The 20,498-nt window shown below is 36.6% G+C and overlaps 1 protein-coding gene across 1 annotated transcript; it reads right to left on the bottom strand.

The window, feature by feature from the left end:
• Positions 1–954: 954 nt before the first annotated feature.
• On the bottom strand, positions 955–20,357 carry LOC120273603 (ERI1 exoribonuclease 2-like). Its single transcript, XM_039280263.1, is given in 7 exon segments — positions 955–1,357; positions 1,359–1,563; positions 1,565–1,759; positions 15,864–16,039; positions 17,769–18,370; positions 20,055–20,141; positions 20,265–20,357. Coding segments are annotated over 5 exon segments (1,014 nt in total). The 5' UTR covers positions 18,105–18,370; positions 20,055–20,141; positions 20,265–20,357; the 3' UTR covers positions 955–1,255.
• Positions 20,358–20,498: the final 141 nt, after the last annotated feature.

Here is a 20,498-nt window from a genome sequence, read left to right as displayed (position 1 = left end):
AAACATGGCTGACATAACAAAAAAATATTGAGTTGATTAGGGTCGAAAAAGATAAATACAATCCTGGTGAAAAACAAAATAATGGATCCTTACTGGAGATTTAATTTAAAAAAATGTGATGATCTAATGGAATGGAAGCAGCACTAAATGCACCTCTGAAATGCATGCAAGCAAAGCCTCTGTGCATAAACATAATTGAATTATAAAAATCCATTGCCCATGGCATACATTATCTATAGGGGGCGGCATGTTTGGTACAAAGATTTGAAATATTATCATAAGAATATGAATTTTTTTAAAAATCTTGATTCTTAGGAATAACAAACTCAAAAATACTTCATTTTTTTATTTAGTTTGCAAAAAATACATATTACTAATACCCCATAGATATATAGAACGCTTTCAGTTATAGAAATAATGTATACCTAAACATAAAATGATTCATGAGAATAATTTCATAAACTTTTATACCAAACATAGAAATAAAATCTTCATTTACATTCCCGAAAATTTTAAATTAATCCTTGTACCAAACACACCCATAAAAAAAGTAAATTTACCTGATCATCAAACATTTCCAGATTACAAACTTTATGGAGAACAGTATAACAATATAATATTTATATATATGTTTATATATATATATATATATGTATTTGTTGCAACAAGCAAGCTACTCTTCACAGACAATCCATTCAAAGACAATGAGAAACAAAAGTAAACAGCACGCCAATGACCTTCGGGTCTATTGGTACACGGGTCGTAGATGAGGCTCACCCGAGTGGTGAGAGTTCGATTCTCAGTGATAAGCGCATTACGGGAGTTGTGAATAGTGGTTGTGTGCGAGTGGTTCAGCGCCACGTGGCAGCTGCTCAAATCCCCACTTGTTCCACCGAGGCTTGCACGTCACCCGTGCCTCTGAGTGGGTTTTGCTCGCTCCTCTTCCAAAGTAAACAGCACAACACAGCACAACACAGTTTATTTAAGATTGTTAAGCATGTCTAAAAAAAGGCATGTAAAGATGAAAAAGAACCCTAAGCAGCATCTGAGACCCCTTATCTTCTATCCAACAAGAAGTCAGTTTCGCAGGTTAGACACTACCTTAGATACTTTGCATACGGCCGGAGAAGGCGCCCCCCTCCGCTCTTACTTATGAAGCAACTCCCGGTGCTTCTCATTATTATCATCGACCAATGTCATGATCTTTTTGTACAGAGATTATCTTTTCTGAGCAAAGTCAACACTAGCCATCTGTTCAGTTCATGGACGAAGCCCATACAAAGTAATTGCAGACGGCACGCCTTGAGGCAGTCCAATTACCACACCCGAAGAAGCACCTACCTTGCATCGGTCCAGGGCTTCCGGATAACACACTTGCTGCTTATCACGCGGCAGAAGCAGTAGGTGAACCTCTCTTTACCAGTCGGATCCATGAAAGGATGGAACTGGGTGATAGGTCCTGGTAACTCTTTCAGTTTCTGGTGGTGCTGGGTTGGATGATCTGTAGGATGGTGGTTGTTGAATGGCGGAAACGCCATTGAGTGGTCAGTTGGTGGTGATGGGGAGTAGTTCATTGGTTATGGAGAACTTAAAGCCCCAGTGCATGAGAAGGGCAAGGAGGCGGGCAGTGTTGCGAGCATCATCAAGGCCGCAATGTGGTAGGCCTTCCCATGTCAGACCTGCCCGCTGAACTGCTTCCATGAGATTGCACCGAACACCACTAACCATTTCCTGAAATAGAGCCTTCAAGTTGATCCACCTGCCCATCAGTGCAAATGAACGTATTACGTTAGTTCATGTCATTAACAAATTCAAATCACATGGAAAGAGAGATTATTTAAATCATTGATAAGATTTGTAAATTGCCAGAATCCATCAGACACTGTAAGGTTTTACTTAATTTAACAAGGCTTTGAAAGGTACAGCTGGTTTAGCAAGTAGAATTTAATTTATTGAACTAGTTTTGAAGCTTATGATACTGCCTTCTTTACCAAGTGGAAAGTATTGCATTTAACTAGAATAATTACTAGCACCACTACAGACAAGAATCTCCAAAATTAGCATCATCTAGATGAAATGGAGATAATATTAAAAGAAGCCAGACAAAGGTGTTAATGGTATTGGTCATTGAACATGTATCCTTATCCCTCTAGTAAATAGAAGTAGAACACGCAAGTAACAAAGGAGCTTTATGCAAGAATGAGCCGAAGCATGTGATGATGAACTGACAAATCACCATTAGTACCACCATGATACATGTCAGTAATGATTTAGACTACAAGCCAAACTTATGTTCATACATTGTGGAGATTTAGAGGCTCAGTTCTTATCCTTCCAGGTAGAAGGAGAATGGAACTTAAACAAAATACTATTGGCTGCGTCACTAAGTGATATATTAATCCTATACATTTCCGAATTGGGTAAGAGATGTACTACTTAAACAGACAACTGAAAGTTTTATTCATAAATTCAGAAGATTCAGCAGAAAGCTAACCCCCATGTACGCAACAAAGAAATAGGAGTTCTTGTAAAGGAAAAACACATGCTAGATCAAGAACTAACTACTAAATTACTTAGAAGACTAGTAAACACAGTATCACAAAGTCAAAGGCACCTTGTACTGATCTGATACAATTCCCTAGTTTATATAGACATACAGAAATATTTGGATATGAATAAATGAACCCCTAGAAAAGAACATGATATACTGCCACTAAGCACGTCAAATATGACTTCACACAAAACTCTATTAAATAAGTCAGATATGGTTGCATACAAACCAAAAATTACAAAGGAAAACCAGGAGATTGGGAGGATCATTGGGTGCTATACAGTTTCCTTGATGTCCAAAGCATGGAATGCAATCAATATGATTGACAAACTAGATTAAGTGGAAGGAATGAGAAATTCACATATGCAAATGGATTTTAATTTAGTGGTTAAAAGAAAATTATTCATACATGTGATACAACAAAAACATGATATGCACTTTTGATGGCTTTTTAGTACACGTTAACTTTGAATCTTCCTTATTTGCATATAAATTGCTGGCATCTCATTGATGCCTTCGTTGTTATTGTCTACAGGTAATATGATGGATGATTTACTATCCATCTAGTTTAATAATAACAACAACGGAAAATGGCAATTCCACATTTGTAGAGACTGATTAAATACACATCAAGGCCACAAATGATGGTTTACAGAAAGCAACTAATTTTTATGTCAGGTAAGTCTACTACAAACATTATCCTTTTTTACTTTGAAAACTAATTGAAAATACTAACATTAGGGACGCGACTTTCATTTATTATGTACCCAGAAAAATTTTACTCAAGGTACCTCCTTAGGTTATGAGATGTGCATCAAAAAAAGAAGTGCCTACTAAGTACAATAGAGTGATTTAGAATATCTTATGAAACCACAGCAACTAATTTCAAAGCTACTGGAAAGTTTGGAAACATGAGAAATCAGTTCTAAACATTGAGCCCAAGAAGTCCAAGATGGAGTTTCTCAGTACATAGTCTTTACATTTGATATTAAATTAATTGATTAAATCTAAGTCAAATATATAATTGAAAACTGGAGTAATCAAAACACACATAAAAATTGAGGTATTAATTAGAGTAATAATCATTTTGAATAAAAGAAGAGAACGTTTGACTAATGTACAAATCATGGTTCAGGCTATGATAAATATAAATGTATAAGTTATATCTATCAGCAACAGATTTAGATTCTTCAGGTTTAATTAAAAGAAGGAATGATGAAGCTTTGAAAGAAATGAGCAGTAGGAATTAAAATTAGAAAACAGAAAAAACTGTTTCCCTAACCGAGCAAACCATTTTTTTTCCTTTTCTATAAAGCCCTGTATAACCAAGCTAACACATGTTTAAGGCAACAACTTTGCTAGCTTTGTTGTTTGGTTTTGGACATCAAGACATCATATATCTAGCCCGTGTCCCTTTTCCTGTTCTTGGCATTTGAGGGATACACAATGCTTATTCATGGACAAACAATTTCCTTTTATTTGAAAAGGAATAAATAACTAAATAAACATAACATTGTTAAATGAAATATTTCCTTTATTCTAGGATACTTCTAACCAAGAGAGTTGCAAGGGAGTTGCAATTAATATATACTGCAAGATTCATGGTTAATTAGAGCTGATTTTTAGTGAGGTTTGTTTGTGATTTAGATTCCTAGAATAGCCTTGTATATTTGTCAATTAGGCTATCAGTTAGGCTGCCAATTAGCTTTATTTTTGACTGTTTTTATACCTAACATAATCAGCCCCATATACAGCTATATATTTGTGACGCAACATACTAGCTAAAGATTTCTAGGATTTTAAATTTAAATATTCAAAGAAGTTTTTATTTAGTATTTTGTAATTATTTTAGATTTATTAGTTAGTTTATTATCCAGTATTTTGTAACTATTTTAGTTTTATTTACTATTTTGCCCTTAGTCTAGATCTCTATAAATACTTGTTTTAGGGTTTGTGAAAAGGGATCGATGAATTGAAAATTGATTTTCTTGTTTACTCTTATTTGAGTGTGAATTCTTAGTTTAAAACTGCGTATCCGCTGCGTCAATTTGTAACATTTCAAAACATCAATATATAATTATTCATTACCATACAAGTTAATTTGGTGTCGAAGCAGGAACTCCAATTTCTAGAAAAAACCTAGTCACCCCTCATTCTAAAAAAAAACTCTAATTCTTAGCCTTCACCATCATGTCGGAGGTGATCAGCACTACTACAGAGAAGAACATGCCTTCTGCTACTCACAAAGAGCAAATTGATCAACTCCTGAAGCTATTGAAGGCCAACTTAGGTTCATTTAGTGCTCCTAATGCTTTGGTTGCAAAAGCAGACACTATGTTTTTAAGACATTCTCTTGTCACTCATTTATTCTTTCCACTCATTGGATCATAGATTCAGGAGCTTCTGACCATATGACCAGTATGTCTAGCTTATTCCACTCATATTTTCCTTATTCTGGCCGTGAGAAAACTCATATAACAGATGGATCTTATTCTTCTATGGCCGGAAAAGGTTTGAATAATCTTTCAAAAAATATTTCCTTTAAGAACATCTTACATGTTCCTAAACTTACTTGTAATCTATTATCATATTGTACCTTTTTTTGAATCATATTGTACCTTCCAGGAACTGAGCTCGGGGAAGATAATTGGCAATGCTAAATTAATTGATGGCCTCTACTTTTTTGAAGATCAAGATTCCAAGAATAAAGGAGCCCAAGGCTTCAGTGGTATTTGTTCTACCTCAGTTAAGGATCAAATTATGCTTTGGCATTATAAGCTAGGCCATCCTAGTTTTCTATATCTTAAAAAAAATTATTGCCTAGTTTATTTAAAAGTTTGGATTATTCTAAATTATACTGTGAAAACTGCATTTTATCTCGTCCTCACGCTTATCAAGTGTCAAAACAATTTTATTTATTTCACAATGATATTTTGGGGCCGTCAAGAATTAATACACCTTTAAATAAAAAGTGATTTGTGACTTTTATTGATAACCATACTTGCCTATGTTGGGTTTACCTAATGTCAGAAAAATCTGAGGTTGAAAAACTATTTCAGATGTTTTACTTGATGATTGAAAACATTTTTGAAACCAAAAATTAGAATCCTTCACACAGATAATGAAACTGAATATTTTAAAGGGACTCTTGGAAGTTTTTCACTGAAAAAGAAATTCATTATCGAACTACTTGCGTTGACACACCTTAGCAAAATGGTGTTGCTGAGCGCAAAAATAAACATCTTCTTGAAGTTTCTCGAGCTATTATGTTTTCAATGAATGTCCCTAAGTACTTATGGGAAGAAGTGGTTTTAACTGCATATTATCTCATTAATAGAATGCTTAGACTGTTATTCTTATTTTGCTTGACTGCTTAAAAAAAACATTTTCCTACATCACGCATTTCTTTAAATCTCCCTTTGAAAATATTTTGGTGTATAGCATATGTTCACATAAATAGTAAAAGGAGATCTAAACTTGATCCAGGGCAGAAAAATGTAGTTTATTGGTTATGCTCCAAATTAAAAAGGATACAAGTGTTTCAATCCGAAGACAAAAAAATAGTAGTTTTTATGGATATTATTTTTCTCGAGAACCTTACTTTTAAAAAATTCCTCTTTAGGAGAAGAACTTAGAAGAAGAAGGAAATTTTGGGACATTGCTACTATTCCTTTACCTAAAAACTATTGATTTTTTTTTTACTCTATTACCACATCAATTACTAGTTCTACATCTGAAAATGAATTTTTATGTAAAAAGGATATTACTAGTGGAAAGGAAATAAGTGATCCTAAACCTATTCTGCCAAACATTCCTAAATCCTCGATAGGGGGAGAAATACTACCCATAGTTCTAACAGAAGACGGTAAAGAGCTCCTTATGTATTCAAGGAAGAAGGATCATCAAAAGGGCAAGAAAGTCATGGTTCCATTAGCACCAGTTCAATCATCTACTCCAAGAACAGAACCTAAAACTACTCAAGGTATTCATAACATGTTAGACCCCCAGTAAAATGGGTGTATCAAAGGAGTGAGAAGAAACCAATGGGCCAAACTTGATGGTGGGCCTATGTTGGGATTAGTCTAGTGTACTTGTGTCCTAATGTCTTGGGTCTTTATGATTGTTGTTTTGTTATCATATGTTTGATACTTTGTTCTGATGTGTTTATCAGTGAGAATCTGGGTATATTTAGCGGTAGTATAGGAGGTGTGAAAGTAGAGGAGTTTATTTTGGAGGACTATCTGGTCTGGGAGAGTGGTAGCCTCTCGAATGTTATACTATTGATTGTCATCCTTCGTTGGCTTTCAATAACACTACCTTTTCATTACATCCTTATATTCCTGTCATTTGATCCCATTTACTCTATTTTCTTTTCTCTTTGCCATTCAATCTATGCTAGGGTTCTATCAATTTGGTATTAGAGAGTGATCCTTATGACCAAAACTCGAATGGAGGCCGGACTTGAGCAAGTTGAAAGTGATTTGCAACAGCTTCCTGCTTTAAAAGAAAGAGATGGTAAAGCTACGAGTTGAGTTCAACAATTCAATTGCTGCTATGGCTCAGAGATTAGAAGATTCCTTCCGTTTGATTTTGAAAAATCAAGTGGGGGGAGTAGTAACCGAGCTGAATCAAGCAGTAGTCGTCCTAGCACTGAATCTGTCAATACATCCGAAACTAAATTATTGATAGAGAAATTGGTGGAAAAAGGATAGGCGACCCAAAAAATTGGATCTCCCTACTTTCAACGGAGCGGATCCAGATTCCTGGATATTCAGAGCTAGCGTTACTTTTCTATTAATAAACTGAATGATACTGAGAAGTTGGAAGTAGCCGAGATATGCTTTAAAGATGAAGCGCAGGCGTGGCTACAATTTGAATAAAAAACAAAAAGCTTTCTTGGGAGGAGCTTAAAATCCATATGTTGCAAAGGTTTTTGGGACTTGATGAGGGATCAATTTTACATCCTTTTTTTTGCCATCCGGCAGATAGGAACAGTCGCTGAATACCATGCACAGTTTGAGATGCTGGCAGCAGCAGCTGGTAGGATTGAGGAGTTGATGATGATGGTGGCTTTCATGAATAGGTCGGAGGATAAAATCAAAGCAAAGCTGTTTGTGTTGAATCCTACAAGGTTGAAGGAGATGATGATGACAACTACGAGGATTGAAAAGAAGAATCAGGTAATTTATTCCCAGCCCATCCAAAAAACAGACACAAGCTGAACTTCCTCCATTCTCTTACAAAACTGATCACAACTGTTCCTTGGACCCTATGGAAAATAACCAGCTCAAATGTCTCAACCCAAACGCCATAAACATTGTAAATCCAAAACCACAATCAACCCTACATTGCTCATTTTCCTCCAATAAACCTGAAACTAAGTCAAATACTCTTTCTTCGTTATTTATTACTTCTGGTCGTAACAGGAGACTTTATGTAATTAAAGTGCGAGCTTGAAGGAATAAGGGATTATGTTATCATTGTGATGAAAAATGGGCAACGGGCATCGTTGCAAAAATAGAGAGCTACATGTACTTATAGTGGGAGAGGAGAAAGAAGATGATGACAGCAGCCCAGGGTTAGTCAATGTGGAAGAGCAAATAGCAGATTTGGAGGGAATAGAGCTGTCGTTGAATTCGGTTGTGGTAGTGATGATTGATGAAAATGAAAATGAAGGGTGTTGATGCGGTAGTGATGATTGACCTTGGTGCAACACAATTTCATTTCACACGCCTTGATCCGAACACTGAACATACTAGTTTCATTCACAGCGGGTTATGAAGTAGTTATCAGGAATGGCAATAGGCTTAAAGGAGAAGGAGTTTGCCATGGGGTGGTGCTGGAACTGGGAGAACTCACTATAGCAGAGGATTACTTACCTTTAACAATTAGCAGCACTAACTTAATTCTAGGCCTTAAGTGGTTGGCTACATTGATAGTAACAAAGGATGATTGGGAAAAGCCTGCTATGACTATATACATGGATGAAAGAAGAATTGTGTTGCGAGGAGATCCTAGCTTGAACAGAGCACTTGTATCTTTTAAGTCCTTAATGAAGACTTTCCAAAATGGGGAAGATGGAGTGTTGCTGGAATTGCACCAGTTGATGGTGCAAGAACTCAATGAAATTGAAGTGACAAGTCCAGGCATTCATGTGGTGTTGACAGAATTTCAAGATGTCTTTCAGGAATCAATAGAACTACCCCTCAGAGATCACATGATCATTCTATTTTGCTAAAGGAAGGAACAAAACCCATCAAAGTACGCCCTTACCATTATCCCTACATCTAGAAGAGCGAGATTGAGAAAGTTGGTAAGGGAAATGTTGACCGTGAGAATTATTCGCCCAAGTACCAGTCCTTTTTCAGGTCCGGTATTGCTAGTCAAAAAAAAGGATTGGAGTTGGCGATTTTGTGTAGACTACCGTGCCTCAACAAGGCAACTATTCAAGACCGGTTCCCGATCCCCAACATTGATGAGTTGCTTAATGAACTACATGGGGCCCAAGTTTTTTCCAAGCTCGATCTCAAGTCAGGCTATCACCAAATCAGAGTACAACCACAAGACATCCATAAGACGACTTTTCAAACACACGAAGGACATTATGAATTCCTTGTGATGCCATTTGGCCTCACCAACGCCCCGACCACGTTCCAGGCTCTCGTGAATTCCATATTCAAAGGTGCTACAAAAAGGTATGTGCTATTTTTTTTTATGATGTTTTGATATATACTACTTCACTCACTGAACATGAAAACCACCTCTGTAAATGTACTAACCATCCATCGTGAGAACAAGCTATTTGTCAACTTGAAGTGTTGCTTTGCACAGCCTAAGTTAGAGTACTTAAGGCACATGATTTCAGTTTAAGGTGTAGCGACAGATCCGGACAAGGTCAGGGCCATGGATGAGTGGCCGATATCTAGGAATTTCGAAGGAGTTGAGGGGTTTTTTAGGCCTCACAGTATACTGTTGGTGGTTCGTCATAAAGTTATGGGAAAATTGCAGCCCCATTGACCTAACTATTACGAAAAGATAGCTTTAATTGGAATGAAAGATGCTACCATGGATGTCAAACATCTTAAGGCTGCTGTGAAGGAAGTGCCCATACTTGCTTTGCCTGATTTTTCTATACCTTTTATATTGGAAACTGACGCTTCTGGAATAGGTGTCGATGCCATGCTTTCTAGAAGGGAACACCAATAGCATTTTTCAGCCAAGCATTGGGCACACGGGAAAGGCACAAGTCTATTTATGAGAGGGAGTTGATGGCGATTGTGTTGGCAGTGCAAAAGTGGAGACACTATTTACTTGGAAGACATTTTATAGTTTGGACAGACCAATGCAGTTGACGTTTATTTGCTTGAGCAGCGACAAATTGTGCTTGAGCACCAACGATGGTCAGTGAAGCTCTTAGGATTTGACTTTGAAATACAACATAGACCCGGAATTGAAAATAAGGCGGATGATGCTTTTTCCCGTTGCCCAGTAGTAACATAAATTAATGCTCTTACTACATCAGAGTTGATTGACCGGAAGGAAGTTGAAGAAACAGTACACAAGGATTCAAAACTGTTGGAGATGATCAAGGCTTTGTAAGGGGACTTGCATTCTCCACCAGGTTGGTCTTATAATCGCAACATTCTGAAATATAAGGGCAGATTGGTGTTGCCTCGGTCAATGGAATTGTTTTCAAAGATTTTAGAAAAGGTCCATAGCAGTCTGCTGGGAGGCCATAGGGGGTTCCTTAAGACTTATAAGAGAATTTCTAGTGAATTATATTGGAAGGGACATGAAGGCGAATATAAAAAGTTTTGTCAACTCTTGCCAAATTTGTCAGCAAAACAAATGTGAAACACTCACCTGCTTATCTAGCTTCAACCTCTCCCTATTCCTCAAGCTATTTGGGAAAATATCACAATCATCGAGGGATTGCCCAAGTCACACGGGTTTGACACTATTCTGGTTGTGGTGGATAGGCTCAGTAAATATGGCCATTTTATCTTGCCAAACAGCCATTCTCAACTAAGAAGATTGCCGAGGAATTTATCGATCATGTTGTTACGTTTCATGGGTTCCCTTACTCAATTGTGACTGATAAAGATAGAGTTTTTATGAGAAATTTCTGCAGTGAACTTTTTCAGCTGCAGCACACACGTCTCAATCGTAGTACTGCTTATCATCCATAGAGTGATGGCCAAAGTGAGGTAGTCAACAGATGCCTTCAGACTTTCCTTTGTTGTTTTGCTTGCCAGCAGAACCCTGTGAATGGTCAAACTGGATATCTTGTGCTGAGTTTTGGTATAATGCATCTTTTCATACATCATTGAAATGCACTCCTTACAAAGCAGTTTATGGACGTGACCCACCCCCTTTATTTCGATATGATCAAATGGCCTAAACTGCTAACTTCGATCTTGAGAACATGTTGAAGCAACATGATGAGTTACTGGCAGAATTGAAGGAGCAGCTTCATGTTGCTCAGAATCGAATGAAGATTTCGGCTAACCAACATCGTCGAGAAATTGAATTTCATGTGAGGGAAAAGATATATCTCAAGTTGCATCCTTGTAGGCAAAAATCTTTGGCCCGTAGGAAGAATGAAAAGCTGTCACTACACTATTTTGGTCCACATCCAATTATGAAAAGAATTAGGAAAGTAGCTTATCAACTTGATTTGCCTACTTCTGCAGCTATCCACCCAATTTTCCATATGTCTCAACTCAAACAAGTTATTGGAGATCTATCCATTTGCCAGCCCCTACCCTAGGTTTTGAGCAAGGACATGGAATGGCTGATTGAACCAGAGGTAGTGCATGACCGTCGTGAGAGTGCAGAAGGCCCGGAGTTCTTAATTAAATGGCAGCATCTACCTGATTTTGGAGCAACTTGGGAGCCTTAAATTGCCCTCAAGGAGCAGTTTCCATCTTTTCACCTTGATGACAAGATGCAATTGAAAAGGAGGGGTGATGATGTTAGATCCCCAGTAAAATGGGTGTATCAAAGGCGTGAGAAGAAACAAATGGGTCAAACTTGATGGTGGGCCTATGTTGGGACTAGTCTAGTGTGGTTGTGTCCCAATGTCCCTGGGTCTTTATGTTTGTTGTTTTGTTGTGATGTGTTTGTTAGTGAAAATCTAGGTATATATAAAGGTAGTGCAGGAGGTGTGACGGTGAAAGAGTTTGTTTTGGAGGGACTATTTGGTCTGGGAGAGTGGTGGCTTCTCGAATGGTACACTATTGATTGTCATCCTACGTTGGCTTTCAATAACACTATCTTTTCATTACATCCTTATATTCTTGTCATTTGATCCCATTTACTTTATTTTCTTTTCTCTTTGCCATTCGATCTATGCTAGGGTTTTATCATAACATCCCTCTTGGTCATACTCCTTGTGTCCATAATAAATCAAATATTGATCATATTTCTCATTTAGTACCTAATCACTGAGTTTAGTGACCTAGATATTCCTATAGCTATCAAGAAAGCAAAATGTTCATGTACTTCTTAACCAGTGTAATTAAAAGCGCTAGGCGCCTTTAAGGCGTTAAGACTTTTTATTGCCTAAGGCGAGAGGCGCCACGAAAGGCGTAGGCCCGAACGAAGTAAAGCGCTAGTCAATAAATAACTTATATATATATATATATATATAATTTTTGGAATAATTAAAGTCAAGCAAAGCAATACATAAAGTCGAGCAAAACATTCCTAGAAGTCTAGAACCACTCGAAGTTTTTAGAGCACAAATTCTATCTTCATAAGTCATTTATTTCTAAAAAATATAATCATCCTCATCATCTAAACTAGCTTCAACTCCATCACTTGATTTAGAGTGCAACCTTTGCTATCTCTTCAATTTTCTCCAATTAATTAATTAATTAATCCCTCTCATTATTTTTTTAAAGAATAGTAATTGTACACTTAAATCACCTAGTTTTACTCTAAATTTATTTCATTCCTTATTAGTAAATGCTTCTTTTTAAAATCACCTAGTTTTTCTCCTCGAAATTTATTTCTCTCCTTATTAGTAGCCATGCTTTTCTAAAATTGCCTAATTTTTCTTCCCTAAATTTATTTCCCTTCCTTATTAGTAGGTGTGTCTACTTTAATATCACATAGTTTTTCTCCCCTAAATTAATATTCTTCCTTATTAGTAAGTGTGCCTTGTTAAAATACCAATTAACACTAATTGAAAACATTAAATATAGGGTTGATAGCATTAAAAAAAAAAGAAGACATGCACGCCTTTTTTTATGCATGTCGCCTGGCAAAAAGTGCTCGCCTGGGCTCGCCTCATTGAAGGCACCTCACCTGGAGGGTGTTGAGGCACTAGGGCCCCGCCTCGCCTCGCCTGAGTGCCTTTCTCGCTTTTAATACACTATTCTTAACCTATATCTAGGTATCTTTCCTATGGTGAACTCTATAAGAAACGTAATGCCTTATGTCTAAGTTATCTAACTTGTTTGTTCTGAGATTCATACAAGAAGCACTTTATGACTCTAACTGGAAATCAGTAGTGTTGAAAGAGATGAATGCTTTAAGGAAAAGTGGGCCATGGGAAGTTGTTGACCTACTAAAAGTTCAGAGAACAATCCGGTGCAGTGTTGTTAAGGCGCACGCCTAGGCCCCCAGGCGCAGCACTAAACCTCCTTGGCACCTCTAAGAGTCTAAGGCAAGGCACTTTTAGTCAGGCGAGGCTTTTTTGCGCTTTTTTGTGCCTTTTTTTGAAGCCCAAGGCGCAAAAAAGGCGCGCTTGATTGAAAAACTGTTGGTTTTCTATTATTTAAAAGATCCAGCAGTTTAATAGGCATTGGTAATTGAAAAATCTCTAAGTCTATGAAAAGAATAGAATCTAATAACTAAGAATAAATACTTCACTATTTTATACAGATCCTCATAGATGGCTATGATTCTGAACAAGGAAAAGAAGATGAAAACATGAATTTAGGGTTTGACATTAATGATGATGATTATTAGCTGCTTATGATTTTACAAATAGAATTTTGACTTTAAGATAAGACAAGTTTGTTAATATTAGAGTTTAGGCTTTAAGATTTCTATTTGTCTATGACTCTATCATATACCATGTATATATATCTTTGTGTGTGCGCCTTACTTCGATCAGGTCCTCACTTTTTTTGCGCCTTGCGCCTCAGGCGATAGAAGGGTCCTAGCACCTCGGATGCGCCTTGCGCCCTTAACAACATTGGTTGGGTGTAAATGGGTATTTATTGTAAAGAGTAAAGCAGATGGGAGTATTGAAAGATACAAGGCGAGATTAGTTGCCAAAGGTTTCATCCAAACCTACAGAATTGATTATCAAGAAACTTTCGCTCTTGTTGCAAAAGTCGATTCTATCCGAGTGTTACTATCTTTAGCGGCTAATTATGACTGGCTGTTACACCAGTTAGATGTCAAGAATGCATTTCTGAATGACAATTTACAGGAAGAGATGCTTATGAGTCTACCTCTAGAATTTGAAAAGATGGTAGGACAAGATAAAGTGTGCAAACTTAAAAAAATCCCTATATGGTCTTAAATAGTTGCCGAGAGCTTGGTTCAAACACTTTGTAAAAGCAGTGAAAAGCCATGGTTATCATCAAAGCTAGGTTGATCACACGATGTTTTATAAGCGATCAAAGAAGGGTAAGATCTCTATCTTAATCATCTATATGAATGATATAATCTTGACAGGAGATGATTATGAAGAATTAGCATATTTGAAAAGAAAGTTGGCCCAAGATTTTGAGATCAAGGATCTAGGGATTATTAAAATACTTCCTTGATATGGAGTTTGCCAGGTCGAAGGAGGGTATCTTTGTTAACCAAAGAAAGTATATCATTAATCTCCTTAGTGAGACTAGTCTTCTAGGTTGTAAAGCGGCGGATACTTCCCTTGATGCTAATTTAAAACTTGATCCTGCTAAAGCTGAAAAGGTCACTAATAAAGAGAAATTTCAAAGGCTTGTGGGAAAGTTAATCTATCTACCACATGCTCGTCCAGATATAGCATTCGTAGCGAGCTTAGTTAGCCAATATATGCACTCGCCTAGACAAAAACATTTTGATGCAGAATATAGAATAGTAAGATACTTAAAGGACGTCCTAGAAAAAGTCTTATGTTCTGAAAGAATAACAATCTACAAATAGAAGTCTATAATGATGCAGACTTGGGCTGTAATACTACTGACAGACGATCTACTTTAGGCTATTGTACATTTGTTGGGAAAATTTAGTTGCGTGGAGAAGTAAAAAAACAAAATGTTATGGCTCAAAGTAGTGCAAAGGCAAACTTTAGATCTCTAGCTCGTGGGATTAGTGAGGCAATTTGGTTAAAAAAATTGTTTGAAGACTTGAAGATCCCTATGACTGATTCGATGAAAATATATTGTGATAACAAGGCAGCCATTTCAATCACTCACAACCCAATCTTGCATGATGGAACCAAGCATATTGAGGTTGACAAACATTTCATCAAAGAAAAAATTGAAAGTAGGGTTGATTTGTCTTTCTTATGTAACAACTACAATTCAAGTAGCAAACATCCATACCAAAGGGACTACACAAGGGACAGTTCAAAATTTTAGTGAGCAAGCTAGCTATGGACGACATCTTCAAGCCCGCTTGAGGGGAGTGTTGCAAGATTCATGGTTAATTAGGGCTGATTTTTAGTGAGATTTGTTTGTAATTTAGATTCCTAGAATAGCCTTGTATAGTTGTCAATTAGCTTTATTTTTTATTGTTTTTATACCTACCATAATCAGCCCCATGTACAAGTATATATTTTGTAACATTTCAGAAATATCAATACACAATTATTCATTACCATACAAGTAAATTATATAGATACCCAAGATTCTCCAATATGTGAGAAAAAACCCTTTAATTCATAGAACTAGCAAAGCATCAACTTTTGATGCACTTATATAAAATTATCACAAGAGGAACTCATCTTCTCAACATCTCCTAAACTGCCAGGCACTATAAACAATAACGTTAGAAGCATATACGGTGGTCAACTAGGTACATGGTGTCTCCGTAACTACATCACATTATATGGTTTGAAGTAGTTAAAACATGAGCAACATTACATGCAAACACTTAGATAGTGAACAAAAATAATTTGAATGTTCTAAATAAAGATCATCAACTCACAAGAAATAAAACAGCTTATCATAGGGTATAAAACATTAACTCAGTAAAATATGAAAGTGGCAGTGTAAGACAATACCAATACATAATAAACTAAAGGAGAAATATATGCATCTCATAGAAATCACAAATAATTATCAACAACACAAAGAGTACCTACCTATTAAAGTAAGGGGGTTTCCTGATCCTCTTGAATTTGCACTCAGATTCTAACATTGTGCGACAATCCCAATTACCCCATGTCACAACAGCAAAGCTTTTGTGTTTAATCCCTTTGTCCTCCAACCATTTATCATGCATGAGTAGAGCTTCACTAAGAGAAACACCCCTATCAACCTGAATATATGCAATTAAACCATCTAATCATTATTCATTCAACAGAAGCCAAATAATTTGAAGAGAGACATGAGTACTATTATCTTGCACCCCAAGCAGAACAAAGAGTTCTCAATATAACAATTGAGTAATCCAATGAAATTTGGAAGATTTGAGCATGATTAACTATAAAATACAACATAGAGCATAGGAATTGTCAACCTAATCTACAAAATATTAGCAATCACTCATTATTCCATTATATGTTGGCTTTCTAGGAAAGAAAGGTAAAATCCCAATGAAGCTTACCTTGATATTTTAGAGAAAGTGAAACAGAAGCATGGTACTCTGCATCTGGAGGAATCAGATGCCAAAGATCTTGTCTGATTTTGAGCAGCATATCTGACAACGATTTTCTCATGAAGAATACACGGATAATCTCACATCACCCTAAAACAGAAGTCAAGCCTAGAGCAAATCCCTGCTACAATATTCATGAATGCTAAGTTCCTCTCTTCCTAATATTTGCTTCCACATTACAGGAGCCCACAAGAAGCCAGCAATGAAAAACAAAGAACTAACAGTGTGAAATAAAGTGCTGCAGACCAGGGAATAAGAATAAGTGGTAGGAAACATGAAGACTTATGAATAGCACCAAAGAAACCTTTGAAGAATACAATTCAACTGTCAGCATCTCAGCTCACTTACCAAAATCCAACAATTCAAGAAGGCCTTGAGAATCATGATCCTCAGTTTGCAATATCTTGACCTCCAAATGAACACCCAAAAGGGGCAAATTTTGAAGAAGAGAAACAAAATCTATCCCATATATTGGATTGCAAAGAAAGTTTGCAAGTCTTATACAAGTCATGATTTGAAAATGGTCAAACAATAACATAGCCAAGACTAAGTAAAGAGAGTACTGGATTTTATGAAAACAATCTGCAAGTAGTGTATCTCAAGCCAGAAAACTTGGGCTCTAACATAGTCTCCCTTTACATATTCTTGAACTGAGCAAAATAAGTGAGCTGAATTGCATAGAGATGTTGAACTCTTAGCATTAGATTCCAATTGAAAGCTTAAGGATGGAAAGGGCATGAAGTAAATGGGTGACTGCCAATTTGCAATCCAACATGTCAAAAGCCAAGACACCGTATTTGAATAATGTTGATTCAGACACCTATTGCTCAAGTGTCAGAGCTGTTGAAAGGCTGGTATTGACAATATCCATGTGCGAACTTCATATAGTTTGCACAAAGGTAATAGTGGTATTTTCAGAATGCTACAGAACATACGGAAACAACAACAAAAACAACAACAATAACAAACCAAACCTTTACTTTTCGCAAACACAGACAACTTTCTCAGCTAATTATTTACAAGGTTCCTTTTGCCAACAGTGCATGTAAATATTGTTGGACCTTAGAGGTTAAGCATCTAGCACAAGAAAATAACCAATTTTTACCATTCAAGCAAGATCAATAACAGAGTGCAGAGCTGATTTTCTCCCACCAAATACTCAGGCATGAACTAATGCAATCAGTGTCCATTATTCAATCAAGAGGATATAAATTACTCTTCAACACCAGCATATCCTTTACTAATAACCCAACTCACAATAGCAGCAATTATTTCAAAAATGATGCATGCTATAGAGAAAAAATGACATCAAGTCAAAAATGTCAAGAATTAATTATAATAGTCCATATCATAAATTGAGCAATATTAGGGACAAAGAGTTCACAAAAACCTGAATTTGCTGAATACCAGTAAGCTCCTTGCAGAAATCAGTCAGAAACTGATGATAAACAGGCCGAACATATGTCTGGAAAGAAGCTTCAAGTTGCCCAGTCACACTATTAACTAAAACAGATGGAAATTCAATGATTTCTTGTGGATGTGGCTTCCTTTCCTTATCACAAGTTGCTTCAAAGTCAATAACCACAAAATACTGAAAATCTTGAAACTGAAGCTGATGTTGGTGATCTTGAGAAAACATTTTGTAAGGCAAATAATGAATTCTATTTTCAATAGGAAGAAAGTAATCCCTGTTAGTTGGATAGATATGATTCTCAAAGATATTCATTTGGCTTTGCTGCAACTTGTGAATGTCAGGATAAATATTAGGCCAGTTCCAAAATTCTTGATGGCAGAAGGGTCTGTATCCTTGATTTGGATGTGAAGTGTTGACCCTGTGAAATGGTTTGTTTGACTCCACGCCAACTAGATGGGCATTCACTTCATCTTTCTGCTCATGACTCCCTTCAGTGCCATTCCCACTTCCCTGAGAGTCATAGGGGGGATTCTTGGTCTAGAGACATCCAAATGATGCCTCATTGCTTTTCTCCATTGCTTCGAAGAGATGAGATGAAGCCCACAAAGAACATGAGACAAAAACAAAGACTTCCAATTCTAAGAAGTATAGCTAAAAGACATAAAGACTTAAGTTCACCCTAATAAAACCATTATCAAGGAACAAATTCATGACAGAAATTCAGATGCAAAACTATGGTAAAAAAGCAACAGATCTATGAAAGAATTATATCCTATCAGCAATTATGATAAGAATATCAACTAGAGGAACCAATCAACCATAAAGTACATAGATCACTTAAGAAATCCAGACAATATTTGAAATTTCCCATAGAAGAAAGAAAAGAACATGATTTATGGTCATTAGGCACATAACAGTTCATGACAAGATTCAATATCACTGAATCATTTAACTAACAAAATATATTAGGCATGAGATCTGACTAGGTGCAAGGCGTTCCGAGATTTTGATAGAAGATTGTTTGATCTTCTTTATAGCTCATGGACTAAAATTTAATAGTGCAGGAGATCAAGAACACCTAAATATCAAGGTATTACAAACTTAACCACATAATGCACTTGCCCCCCATACAATGAGAGCGTGTGTGCATGTTGGATGAGCTCCTTGTCTCACCCTTCAGATTAGATCTAACAGAAGACATCTCTGCAGTCCTGAAAGAATAAGCAATCTATAAACTGAGATATCTCGACCATGACTCTGGCCCCACTATCCAAACTCTGATCCATGGAAATCCAGCTTCCACTTTCCCCAGGATAGCCAGCATAAGTAATCTTTTAGAATTTCTATGATCAATTTTGATGCCTTCCTCAACTTTTCAATGATTTCATACATCTTATTACTACTAAAATATTTGGAATACTCTTACATAGGAAGCATGGACAATGGCTCATCAATAATTCGATGCTTTTAATTGTGCAATCATGGAAAAAAAGGAGCTGGGACGCTCAGGGACAACTTTGTATGTGAGAATATGTTCTGTAGTTCCCCATGAGAATCCTTTTATCTCAGAAAGAAACAAAAACCCTAAAGAGAATTCTACTTATGGTTTACTCAGAAAGAGCAGATAAATAGTAAATCAATAAAACAGTAGCTTGACTTTGTTCCCATTCACCTCAGCATGTATACTGATAAAATACTTCATTTAACAATTCCAAAGCTTGCAACATTCTCATAGTCCAACATTAAAAAAATCCCAAGTTTGCAACACAATTACCATGCCACATACACATATATTAACCACAAAAACTTATGCAATGTCCACATAACAACACAATATCCAAACATATGGTGCAAATTCATAACAACCCGGAAGATATAGCACATACCACAAGACCCCAACAAACAATCATCAAACAAACTCAAAGAACAAGGGTAAATATTTTCTTCAAAAATCACAGTTCTATGCATTAGTCACCGAGCTAAAATCAATGAAATCATCACCAAAATCTCCAAATATTCAAGATCCCTTCACCCAAATAGTCAGATCACCCGAAAAAAAAATAAAGAAATTCTGACAAGATCACTCAAAACTCCACATCTAGAATTCCTCCTATAACAGACATCAAATAGATTGATCACATCCCAAATAAAAAAAAAAAAAAACCCTTAAACCAATTCGCCGAAGCTAAATACTACCTCAAAATCACAAAACCACAAAAGAAGAAAAAAAAAAAAAAGCAAGAAAACTCAATACGATCATACCTTCGGGTTCCTGATCGCCGACCATGATCTCGGAGGCGGAAAGTATCCTCCAGCACGCTGATCAGAGCCCAACCCCCATTTCCCCACCTACCAAACAACCGATCCAGCATCAGCGATCAAAATCAAAATCATTCTCAAATGTAAATCAAGGGTTGCCCAAAAATCCAAATTTTCTTTGGTTTTTATAGAGATTTTCGTCTTGGTTCTTACATGCGCGCGTCACACGAGAGTTGAAGACGAGAGAATGAATGAGCGAAGCGAGGAAACGGTAAAGAGAGAAGAACAAGAAGAAGAAGAAGAAGAGAAGCGGTCTCAGAGAGAGAGAGAGACGTGAGTGTGATTAGCTGTTGGGTTCTGAACAGCAAAAAGGATTTGTGTATTTGGTGGGGTCGATGTGATGGTCAGAAGCTTGTTTGGGACCCGCACACCTTTGATATATATATA

Source organism: Dioscorea cayenensis, chromosome 12 (assembly GCF_009730915.1).
Source record: "Dioscorea cayenensis subsp. rotundata cultivar TDr96_F1 chromosome 12, TDr96_F1_v2_PseudoChromosome.rev07_lg8_w22 25.fasta, whole genome shotgun sequence".
In the NCBI taxonomy this organism is placed as follows: domain Eukaryota; kingdom Viridiplantae; phylum Streptophyta; class Magnoliopsida; order Dioscoreales; family Dioscoreaceae; genus Dioscorea; species Dioscorea cayenensis.
Note: the sequence above shows the minus strand (reverse complement) of the source record. Positions and strands in the feature narration are given on the sequence as shown.